Source organism: Protobothrops mucrosquamatus, unplaced genomic scaffold, assembly GCF_001527695.2.
Source record: "Protobothrops mucrosquamatus isolate PMUCROS unplaced genomic scaffold, P.Mucros_1.0 scaffold2237, whole genome shotgun sequence".
NCBI lineage: Eukaryota > Metazoa > Chordata > Lepidosauria > Squamata > Viperidae > Protobothrops > Protobothrops mucrosquamatus.
The window spans coordinates 114811-127777 of record NW_015388326.1 but is presented as its reverse complement, the minus strand read 5'-3'; the positions used below and the strand labels follow the sequence as shown (position 1 = coordinate 127777).

Genomic DNA, 12967 nt, shown 5'->3' with positions numbered 1-12967 from the left:
TGGGAATCCAGCAGTGTGTTAATTTACAAACCGTAAAGTGAATACATAAATATAAATCCAGTCCATTTAAATTCTGTGCCCCAGACCAAATCCCAGGGCCAGAAGAATTTTAGAAACATTAGTTGGATGGAGAAAGAAAGCAGAGAAAAACTGGATTGCATGAGTGTCTGAAAACTTAGTGTATTAGAAAACAAAGATGTCTAAACAATATTTGGGAAAATGTGGGTTATTTATCTAAGTAATAATAGTGGCGCAATTGATAAAAGTGTTAATATATTCTATTGGAGATGGTTACAATTTTTTTAAGAAATACATTTTCCGTCCTGTATAAGATGGCATTTTCATAAATGCCACAGTGACATCTGTGTAGCTACAGTTAAATGTCAGGCTAGTTTTGAAAGCTTCCTTCACAGTTAGCGAAGGAAACACATTTTGAGATAGCTCAATTTTCAGTAGAGGAGTAGTAGTAGTAGTAGTAGTAGTAGTAGTAGTAGTAGTAGTAGTAGTAATAATAATAATAATAATAATAATAATAATAATAATAATAATAATAATAATAATAATAATACAGTTGGAAGGGACCTTGGAGGTCATCTAGTCCAACCCCCTGCTCAGGCAGGAAACCCTATACCATTACAGACAAATGGCTGTCCAGTCTCTTCTTAAAAACTTCCAGTGTTGGAGCATTCACCGCTTCTGCCAGGAGGTTTCTCCTTAGTTCTAGGTTGCTTCTCTCCTTGATTAGTTTCCATCCATTACTTCTTCTCCTGCCTTCAGGCACTTTGGAGAATAGCTTGACTCCCTCTTTTTGTGGCAACCCCTGAGATATTGGAATACTGCTATCATGTCCCCCCTTGTCCTTCTTTTCATTAAACTAGACATACCCAATTCCAGCAACCGTTTCTTATATGTTTTAGCCTCCAGTCCCCTAGTCATCTTTGTTGCTCTTCTCTGTACTCTTTCTAGAGTCTCACCATCTTTTTTACATTGTGGTGACCAAAACTGGATGCAGTATTCCAAGTGTGGCCTTACCAAGGCATTGTAAAGTGGTATTAATACTTCACGTGATCTTGATTCTATCCCTCTGATAATGCAGCCTAGCACTGTGTTGGCTTTTTTGGCAGCTGCATCACAGTGCTGGCTCATATTTAAGTGATTGTCCACTAGGACTCCCAAGATCCCTCTCACAGTTATTACTATTGAGCAAGATACCACCTATACTATACTATACCTGTACATTTGGTTTTTCTTGCCTAAATGTAGAACCTTACTTTTTTCACCATTGAATTTCATTTTGTTAGATAGCGCCCAGTGTTCAAGTCTGTCCAGATCCTCTTGTATCTTAAGCCTGTCTTCTGTAGTGTTGGCTATTTCTGCCAGCTTGGTGTCGTCTGCAAATTTGATGAGTTCCCCATCTATCCCCTCGTCCAAATCGTTGATGAAGATGTTGAAGAGCACTGGGCCTAGAACAGAGCCCTGGGGCACCCCACTACACACTTCCCTCCATGTAGATGCGGTTCCATTGAGGACCACACGCTGAGTACGGCCGGTCAGCCAGCTATGAATCCATCTGGTGGTGATGCTGTCTAACCCACATTTTTCTATCTTATCAAGTAGTAGGTTGTGATCTACTTTATCAAATGCCTTACTGAAGTCCAAGTAAATTATATCCACAGCATTCCTCTGGTCCACTAATTTTGTCACTTGGTCAAAGAAAGCAATAAGATTTGTCTGGCATGATCTATTTTTGACAAACCCATGTTGGCTTTTAGTAATGACTTCGTTTGCCTCTAGGTGTTCGCTGATTCGTTGTTTGATTATCTTTTCCAGAATCTTCCCAGGTATTGAGGTTAGGCTGATAGGTCTATAGTTTCCTGGATCTATTTTTTCCCCTTTTTTGAAGATGGGAACTATATCAGCTCTTTTCCAGTCCTTCAGTAGTCCCCCAATGCTCCAGGATCTTTGAAAAATATAGTTCAGTGGTTCTGAGATAATATCTGCCAGTTCCTTGAGAACCTTGGGGTGTAATCCATCTGGTCCTGGTGATTTGAACTCGTCTAGGCTGGACAGTTATCATTTTCTTGCCTATCTTAATTTGTGTTTCTAATCTGTTTTTTATGGTACTGTTATTGATAGGTTGGATTGTTTTTTCCCTTTGTGTAAAGACATGCAAAAAACGGTTAAATAGTTCTGCTTTCTCCCTGTTGCTTGTCACCTTCTTGCCACTTTCCCCCACTAATGGACCAACCATTTCCTTATTTCTTTTCTTGTTTTTTACATGTTGAAAGAAGCTTTTTTTTTTTTACTTTGGTCGCAAGCCTTAGTTCATTTTGAGCCTTAGCTTTCCTCACTTCATCTTTGCATGCTCGAGCTATTTGCTGATATTCTGCCTTAGTTATGTGCCCCTCTTTCCACTTTTTATACTTGTCCTTTTTACCTTTCAATTTATCAGAGAGTTCTTTATGCAGCCATGCTGGTTTCTTTTGAGAGCTGTTATTTTTCTTCTTTGTTGGTATTGTGCTAGACTGGGCTTTTATTATCTCACTTTTCAAAATTTCCCAAGCTTCTTGAGTTGTTTTCCCCTTGAGGATTCTCATCCATGGAATCCTTCCCAGGCTCTCTCTAAGTTTATTGAAATTAGCTGTCTTAAAGTCCAAGACTCTAGTTTGACTGTGTTCTATTGCTTGTGCTTCCATAATGTTGAATTCCAATATTGCATGATCACTTCCCGCCAAGGTTCCTGTGGCTTCAACACCTTCTATCATTTCATTTCTGTTAGTGAGGATTAGATCCATTACGGCTAATCCCCTAGTTCAGTGGTTCTCAACCTGTGGGTCGGGACCCCATTTGGGGTCGATCGACCATTTCACGGGGGTCGCCAAGCAAGGCTGTCTGCCATTTTTTTGTCCGCCATTTTTTTCCCCTTTTCCGGCAGGTGCCTTACCTCCCTTGGGCTGGGCCAGCTGGTGGTCGGCCTGCTCCGTCTCTGCCGCTTGCCAGCTATGCCTCGGCCGGCACAGGGGGCGGAACCACGCATGTGCGGCGCTCCCGGGCAGGGAAAGTCCTCGACTTACGACCGGTTGGGAAGTCCTCGACTTACGACCGGTTTAGTCCTCGACTTACAACCAGTTGGGGTCGCGGCATTAAAAAGATTGAGAACCACTGCCCTAGTTCCCTTCTCTACCTTTTGGGAGACAAAGTTGTCTGCTAGGTTTGTCAGGAATCTGTTTGATCTTCCACAGTGGCCTTTTCCATTTTGCTCCTTATATCTCTGAAAACCTCTGAAAAAGTAAGCCTACAGCCTATCCTGCTAAGTTCCTGCCCCAAGCTCTGGAAATCATTCTGCACAGAGAGTACATCTTTTTGGGACAGATCGTTAGTGCCAAGATGTACAATAGCACCCACATCACAGTCCTTGCTGGCATTCTTGACTATATTACAAATACTCTTCTTGTCCCTACTGGCAGTAGCACCTGGAAGATACCTGATCTCTTTTGAAACCTCTGTGTCCTTTCCTAAATTTACATCCCTTATAATTGAATCACCAACCAGAAGGTGGCTTCTCTTTTTGGATGCCTTTCTCTTCTTGTGTGACTGATGTGTAATATCTGATTTACACTTCTCCCTGTCGAAAACAAGTTCTTCATCTCGGACCACGATCCCCTGCTTATTTGAGTTATCATAACAACTACCTTGACCTGTCTCCTTTATGTCCCTATTAAGGTCAGCAAGGGCACTGAATCTGTTATGCAGGGACACAGCGAAAGCTTTGTGTTTATGGTTCACAGCTCTCACCCTGCCAGATCTCACGGTTGTCCACACTGCCCTTCTCCTGCAGGATCTTTGTGGTAGCAGGAGGGGCAATAAAATAGAAGGGCTGAACCGGACACCTAATTTCTGCCCGAAGAGCACAGATTACAGACCCTAGATAAATAATCTGTCCTTGTAGACTAGTGATTCGTTTACAAATAGGACAGTTTCCAAGTTTGAAAAGAGTACTGCGAAAGACAGCTGCAAAACATGTGTTGCACTGAACTAAGCCAGACATTTTGAGATGAAAAGAATCTCAGACGCACTTGCCCTGAATGTACCGCTGCTGTTTTTTATTTTTAGTTATATGATTCACGCACCTTTAAGTTTCTTTCAGTTCCTCTGCTGGCATGGAAATTAAAAGTAACTTTTGAAGAAAATTGCCATCTTTTGTCCAGGTCAGACTTTATGAATTTATGAAGGTTAGTTAGAAGAACAAGCGATATGTGTATTATATTTCCTGAACCCTCATCTTATTCCAAGATCTGGAATATGTTATTTTTAGAACTTAAGGAAGGTTGGCTTCATTGATCAGCCAAAAGAGTATAGTGGTAGCTGAATATTATTGCAGAGGCTGGCTGAGGATCATTTCTCTGTGTGGAGAGTCAGGAAAAATATCTTCTCAGTGAAAGCCTCCCCCCCTCCCTGTTTTGGAACAGCCTGACCCACCAAATGAGAATGGCCTTTTTCCTCTTGCCTTTTTGGGAAGTAAAGAAGTCCATGCTCCTTTTCAATAGCCTTTTGGGCTGGAGAGCGCAACTTATTGAGAAACGGCCAACTCCAGGGATGAAACCACTTCTACTTTTGGGGCCACATGCTATGTTTTATTTGTGAATTTTATTATCTGTGTTTTATGTTTATTTATGATGATTTTTATTATGACTCAATCAGAATCATTAAAGGGGTCAGCAAATTAATAATTTTAATAAACAAATTCATCCAAAAAGCAGTTGAGAACTTTGACAGGGCTAGAATCAATTTTTGGCTTAGCTGATACAACCATAGGGCAGGATTGGACAGCCCACTGACCGCAGCCAGCGTCTTTTATTGAAGCTCTGGAGTTCTCAGTTATCATAACCCTTCAGTTGCCAGATAACTTAACACCAGCAGCACGATCTTCTAACTGTTGGGTATGGGAAAGTAAGGATGCAGTATTTTCCTCTAAAATAGTGTTGCTATTAATATTAATTTTCTCTAAAGGAATGTCAGATTAATAATAATAATAATAATAATATAACAATAATAATAATATAATAATAATATAATAATATAATCTGAAAAAACAGTGGACCACCTTGTAAGCTGCTGCAAGAATATCACACAGACTGACTACAAGCAGCAGCATGACAAAGTAGCAACAATGGTGCATTGGAAGATCTGCAAGAAATATCATTTGCCTGTAAGCAAGAACTGGTGGGATCATAAAATAGAGAAAGTCATAGAAAATGAAAAAATTAAACTGCTCTGGGACTTCAGAATTCAAACAGACAAGCACCTGCAATATAACACCCCGGACTTAACAATTGTCGATAAGAAAGACAAAAAAGTCTAGATAGTGGACGTGGCAGTGCCTGGAGACAGCAGAATAGACAAGAAAGAACTGGAGAAGATAACAAAATACAAAGACCTAGAAATAGAAATAGAAAGACTGTGGCAAAAGCAAGCAAGGGTAGTACCAATAGTAATAGGTGCCTTGGGTGCAATCCCAAAACAACTGGAGCACCACTTGAACACCATTGGCATTGACAAATTCACCATTAGTCAATTGCAAAAGGCGGCCTTACTAGGAACTGCTGCCATCCTGCGACGATATCTGTAATACCATCAAACATCCACATCTACCTATCCCAGGTCCTTGGTAAGGACTTGATAGCTAGACAAAATGCCAAATCTAGTCTGAACATCTGGCTGACTGTGTGATGATCCATAATAATTATACCATTGTCATCGGGGCACTGGGAACTATGTCCAAAATATTTCAAGAAACTGCAGCTTCCTGCAATAACTCCAGCAATGCTACAAAAAACTGCGCTACTCGGAACATCTTACATTTTAAGGAGGTACCTGGTTGATATCTAGGATGCTGGCAGCAACCCATGTCAACCATCAGCACCAGTCAATTTGAATGTTCAGTTGACTGAGGTTCACGTCTAATGAATAATAATAATAACAACAACAACAACAATAATAATAGAAGATCAGACAGTTGGAGAAGAAAAAAGGGCATTGGAAAACTATCTGAAGGATAGTAAAGAAGATGCACTAAAGCAAAGAGACCAAACTGGTCTACTAGAAAGACCAGATGAAAAGCAAAAAAGAGACATGGGAAGACAAAGCATTACATGGCCCATAAATTAAAAAAAATAGCAGGCAAAGCAAATAATAACAAGACCTGGCAACAGCTAAGAGCAGGAAAGATGAAGAAAGAGACAGAGGAGCTAATTCTGGCTGTATAAGACCAAGCTTTAAGAACAAATGCATACAAAGCCAGAATTCAGAAGATAGCAACAGACAGCAAGTGCCGCCTCTGCAAAGAAGCTGAAGAAATAATGGACTATCTGGTTAGCTGCTGCAAGAAGTTTGCACCAAGCCCAGAATGACTACAAACAACAGCATGACAAAGTAGCAACAATGGAAGATCTGCAAGAAATACCATGTGCCTGCAAGCAAGAACTGGTGGGACCATAAAATAGAGAAACTAATAGAAAATGAAGAAACTAAAATGCTCTGTGACTTTAGAATTCAAACCGACAAGCACCTGCTACATAACACCCCAGACTTAATAATTATTGATAAGAAAGTCAAACAAGTCTGGATAGTGGACATGGCAATACTGGAGAAGACAACAAATACTAATACCTGCAAATAGAAGTGGAATGACTGTGGCAAAAGAAAGCAAAGATAGTACCAGCAGTAGTAGTAATAGTAGTAATAGTAATAATAAAAATAGTAGTAGTAGTAGTAGTAGTAGTAGTAGTAGTAGTAGTAGTAGTAGTAGTAGTAATAGGAGGAGGAGGAGGAAGAAGAAGAAGAAGGAGGAGGAGGAGGAGGTGGTGGTGGTGGTGGTGGTGGTGGTGGTGGTGGTGGTGGTGGTGGAAGTGGAAGGGACCTTGGAGGTCATTTAGTCCAACCCCCTGCTCAGGCAGGAAACCTTATACCATTTCAGACAAATGGCTGTCTAGTCTCTTCTTAAAAACAACCTGCTTTTGGAGGCAGGTTGTTCCACTGGTTAATTGTTCTAACTGTCAGGAAGTTTCTCCTTAGTTCTAGGTTGCTTCTCTCTTTGATTAGTTTCCATCCGTTGCTTCTTGTCCTGCCTTCAGGCGCTTTGGAGAATAGCTTGACTCCCTCTTCTTTGTGGCAACCCCTAAGATATTGGAACACTGCTATCATGTCCCCCCTCGTCCTTCTCTTCGTTAAACTAGACATACCCAATTCCAGCAATAAGCGCCTTGAGTGCAACCCCAAAATAACTGGAGCACCTCTTGAATACCATTGGCAGTGATAAATTCACCATCAGTCAATTGCAAAAGGCAGCTTGACTCGGAATAGTTTGCATCCTGCAACAATACCTCTAACATCATGAAACATCCACATCTGCCTATGTCAGATCCTTGGGAATGCCTCCCAGATATTGGTAAACTATAACTCCTAGCCATACACTCAATCAAAGAAGAGGGAGTCAAACTATTCTCCAAAGCGCCTGAAGGCAGGATAAGAAGCAACGGATGGAAACTAATCAAGGAGAGAAGCAACCTAGAACTAAGGAGAAACTTCTTGACAGTTAGAACAATTAACCAGTGGAACAACCTGCCTCCAGAAGCGGTAAATGCTCCAACACTGGAAATTTTTAAGAAGAGACTCGACAGCCATCTGTCCGAAATGGTGTAGGGTTTCCTGCCTGAGCAGGGGGTTGGACTCGATGACCTCCAAGGTCCCTTCCAACTTTATTATTATTGTTGTTGTTGTTGTTATTATTATTATTATTATTATTATGTCAAAGCAATACAAAGTCAATGATTGATCTCTTAGTAGCGGCACTGATTACTCTGTCAAGAAATAGAATGGAGCACACAAGCTTTCTGCATAGTTTGTAGTATTTAAACACTCTATAATAATAATAATAATGATAAAGTTGGAAGGGACCTCAGAGGTCATCTAGTCCAACCTCCTGCTCAGGCAATAGCCACTTTGTGTGAAGGCCAAGCTTCATATACTGATGACTTCTGAGTATTACAAGCTAGGAAGGAATCTTTTACGACAGGGTGTGACTGTACTGACTAAATTTATTTATGAACATTCCTTTTTTTCCATGGAATTTGAGGGCTTTTCCAGGGAGCTTTCCCTCATGTCAGTTTTACCTAGATTCAGCATGTCCAATGTCCAGTACAGTTACATATCCTAAACTACAGATGATGGTGGGTTTGTATATCATCCCTAAGCTTTGTGGCTTTCAAAATTCTTCCTTCTCCTGAACAGACCAGTTTAATGACCTTAAGTTTTTAAAACGTTTATAATCGTAGCAGCGTTATTTTGAGGGGCTTGGGCAAATTTTAGCTATTTATTTACAGTGTTTATAAATTGCCTCAATCGTTTAGACTTCTGACAGTTTTTTCAATTACAGAAATGGAAATGTATTTATTTAAAAGATTTATATAGCCGCCCATATTTTATAAAATAATGCTGGCCAGCTAACAATAGGTAAATCAGAAACAATAAGCCAGCATGGCTGGCTGAGGAATTCTGGGAATTGAAGTCCACAAGTCCTAAAAGGGCCAAGTTTGAAGACCCCCTGCACTAGCACAACTGGGCTTGAACCCCACCTGAAAGGATTCAGGTAAGCCACTTCCTCCCAGTCCCTTTGGTGAAAGAACTGGGATTTGCATTTCTCTTTTCCTTCACAGAAAGAATAGTAGAAGACCATGAAGTGATTGTTGAAGTCCATTCGAAGTGGGAAATTGAAGAAGGCAATAAATTTTATTTCCGGAAAAACTATGCCAAATACGAGTTCTTTAAAAACCCTGAGGTAAGTTCTTACTGTATGATATGTTTACGATATAGATAAATATCTCAGCTTGAATACTCAGCATAATTCTTCCTAGTTACAGGAACTCACCAGCTCTACGAAGTCTAGTGACAAAAATCTTTGGAGCATATACCATTATCCCTTTGATTCAAAGGACTAACAGTTCATCCCCACATTTTTTTCCCTTTTTTATTACAACACAGCAAGGTAAAGTTGTAGAGTGGAGTGAGGAATCGTTCAGCACTAGCCAGACTACCTAAAGCAGAGGCTGGCTCAGAAATTCTGGGAGTTGAAGTCCACAAGTCATACAAGGGCCATCGTTCCCCACCGCTGACCTAAAGTGACATAGGTTCCTCATGCCCCCACCCAGTGGAAGAGCTGGCATTGTAGGAGGTCATTTTCTTTGTTCTTGTGCCCATCTTCTGAAAAAAAAACCAAGAGTTTCGCAAATAGGCTTGCAAAACCTTGCTTGCTCCAAATTCTTCAGCTACTTCCTATGTATGAATAGAGCTTGAAGGTTGTGGTGGCAGTCAAAAATCTCTTGCTGAGAGGCAATTGACTGTATATTGTGTTATATACAGACAAAAGTGACAAATGGTTTTCTTTTTGAGTTCCTTTCAATGATTGCAAGCTGTGAGCTGTGTACATTATAAGAGTCTTCCACCACATGTTATCTTCCAATTGTGCTGGAACACATCTAGAGAAGACGTGGACGTATTACACTTAGTCCTCACTTAATAACTGCCCTCTTTAGTAACCACTTGAATTTATGGCAGCCTTGTAAAAGTAACTTTGCAATAAGCCCTTGCATTAATGATCATCCCAGGGTCATGTGGTCATTCAGTTGCCATTTGCACGCTTCACAGTTGACTTCTGACAAGCAGAGCCAGTGGAGAAGTCAACAGTGAAATTGCATGTTGTATTCACATGATGTCTCACTTAATGACCATGGGTGATTCATTTAACAACTACAGAGAAATCACATGTTTTGCTTAATGATCACATTTTTTTAGTGACAGATTGCTGGCTTCAATTGTGGTTGTTACGCTAGGACTACGTACCTGTACTTAAGTCCACAGAAAATTTCCTTGGCCATGGAATACTGACTGGCAGTAGAAATGTCTTTCCCCTGTCTACTACCATGTTATTTCTTTTAGTAAGTAACATCAACACAGACCTTCTGCTTACCAAGGAAGTGTTCTTCTGTTGAACATTGATTTCAGACACAATGGCTGCTGAAGTATTTTGTGTGAGGAAAGCCACCTTCTTCCCTCAAAGCTAGTTCCCATTGCTTGATTTTATTATGCTAGCTTATTATAATATCAAGTACTGTACTCTGATTTGCTGGGAGTCAGGCATTCTTTCCATCCACATTCACAAATAAATCTGATGCAAAGTTGCTAAATTCCAATTTGTCACTAGAGTAGGCAAGAGTTATTAAGAGTTTTCTGTATTGCTGTATTGCCATCTGGTGGTTGCCTGGATGTTTGCTGTCTAGATCAGTGGTGGCGAACCTATGGCACGCATGCCAGAGGCGGCACTCAGAGCCCTCTCTGTGGGCACGCACGGCATACCCCGGAGATGGCAACCGCCCCTCTTCAACCAACCGCCCGCTAACTCACCGAGGTCCCACGTGGCCGGATGCATCCCAGCATGGCTGGTTTCCCTCCCCCCCATCCCATCCCTCCTGAACTCGCATACTCTCCTTTTCCCGGGCACGACCCACTGCATTGCCTCATCAGCTGTCAGCCAGCCATCCAGCTTAGAGGCGGCTTCTCTGAACTTCTGGCGGTGGGCTGTGGAGCCCCAGTGTGCGCCAGTCGAGGGGCCGGCAGGCTGTGGCTGCTGCCGGATACTGTCGGCCCCCATGCACTCGCTGGCCTCTCTGCGGGGGCCGATGGTGTCAGGCAGCAGCCGCCCCGGCCCCTACCTCGCCTTGCCCTGCGACAATGGCACCCCCACCCTGCCTCGCCTTGCCTCACCTCACCCCGCAGGACAAGCCTCCTGCCCATCGCCCCACCTGCCAGAGACCCCCTGGCTCACCCCCAACCCTGCCTGTCCCCCACAGGCATCCCTCCCCACGAGCAACATCGAAGTGAGCACATCCACCTTGGCCACACCCACCCAGTCTGCCATGACCACCATAGCCACACCCAGCCAGTGGGCCACGCCCACCTGGCACCCGGCAATAAATAAGTGGGGTTTGGGTTTCAGCTTGGGCACTCGGTCTCTAAAAGGTTCGCCATCACTGGTCTAGATTATGATAATCGTGGTGAAGCCCACAATGTAGCTCAAGCTTATGAAACATGTAGTGCCTCCTGTTAACTTTTTATTTTGCAGATATTTTTCCCAGACCATTTGGTATCCCTTTCAAACGAGAGCAATGGCACAATGAACCATACACAGATACTGCAGGTAAGGTACTGAAATGAAATTTATCTGTGGATCAAACCACAGATTCTGTTAAGCCCCACTAAGTGGATTCTGCTCTCTGTGTAAAGTAAGCACTGGGGATCTGATTTAATTTTCCCCTCTCAAGCAACCCTAGTTGAGATTGCATCCCTTGTGGCTGACTTTTATGGTGTTCTAAAGCTTTCATATGTCTCATTAAAACAGTGGGAGGGGTGGGAGCGGCAAGTAAATAAGGATGGAGAGAAGCTGACCACAATGAGGACTACTATGGGGCTAAGAAGTTGGATTTGCTGTTACTTTACTCATCTAAATTCTTTTAGATTCTTCATATTTAAGTCAAAGCTTGCTTGTTTTTTAAAAAGACATAACCATTGGTGTCTTCCTTAAAGTAACTTAAAGTTATATGAAGACTCTTAAGCATGACCACTTAAAAAAAATAACAGGATTTGCATGATTTAGTATTATTCTTGCAATATGTGGAATGCTAAACTTTATACTTTCATAGATGGGTGCTTTGTTTTTGTATATGGGTTATGTATGTGTATTGACAGGGGTGAGATGGTGAAGATATGGGAGCAAACTGCCCCTTTATTTGTATTTTCAGTTTTTATAGTTCATAATTTTTCAAGCTCTAAAGCAGCCTTTCTCCACTGGAGTTTCATGGAACTCTAGGGTTCCTGAAGAGGTTGCAAGAAGTTCTGTGAAAGATCATTATTAAGGGGAAAAAAACTTTGTTTTTTACTTCACATGCTGTGCAATGCTAGCAGTCTGCTGAGAATTTTCACGTACCATGACTCGGCCCTTTGTAAATGTTGTAAAATATGGATTGTATAGGTTAGAAGTGAATTGTAGGGGTGAAATGCTCCTATTCTTAATGATTTTCTCATTTAGCTATTTGTTATGCCATTTTGTTTTGTATTTTATTATGTTATATATGCACAACTTATTAACCATGACCTATAGATATAAAAAAATATATGCAACGGTTCCCTGAGACGTTGCAAAAGTACTTGATGTGTTCCTGTGAGGTAAAAAAACGCTGAGAAGGGCTGCTCTAAAAGATCCTTTTTTTGACTGTAATTATTCAAACTGCACAATACTTAACAGGGTCAAACTCACCATATATTTAATGTAAGTAAGGGCTGTTTTATTTTCAGTTTCCTTCCTATTTTTTTTAGCATGTAGTTCACTCCTCTCCTTAAGCAGCTTCACATTGTTTTTTCAATGAACTGTTCACCGTGTTCCAGAACCTCTTACTAGAGGCTTTAATTCCAGTACAGGTAGTCCCTTGACTTACCACCACAATTGAGCCCAATTTTTTCTGTTGCTAAGTGAGACATTTCTTAAGTGAGTTTTGCCCCATTTTACGACCTTTCTTGCCACAGTTGTCAGGTGAACCACTGCAGTTGTTAAGTGAATCTGGCTTCCCCATTGACTTTGCTTGTCAGAAGGTTGCAAAAGCTGATCATGTGACCCCAGGGACACTGCAACCGTCATAAATATGAGTCAATTGCCAAGCATCTGAATTTTGATTAGGTCACCATGGGGATGCTGTAATGGCCGTTAAGTGTGAAAAACGGTCATAAGTCACTTTTTTGAGTGCCATTATAACTTTGAATGGTCACTAAACAAATGGTAGTAAGCTGAGGACCACTTATCATTTATTTTTAAACCTTTGCTTTTTGGTGTGCTCCTATACAACCCTTTGTACTTGCTCAC

The 12967-nt window shown here is 41.5% G+C and overlaps 1 protein-coding gene across 1 annotated transcript in view; it reads left to right on the top strand.

The window, feature by feature from the left end:
- The window catches only part of GRB14 (growth factor receptor bound protein 14), a 64197-nt gene that overhangs the window by 35090 nt on the left and 16140 nt on the right, over nt 1–12967 (top strand). Inside the window, exons 4-5 of the mRNA XM_015824443.1 lie at nt 8715–8836; nt 11177–11251. Coding sequence (XP_015679929.1) covers nt 8715–8836; nt 11177–11251 — 197 coding nt within the window. The remainder of the gene's footprint in view (nt 1–8714; nt 8837–11176; nt 11252–12967) is intronic.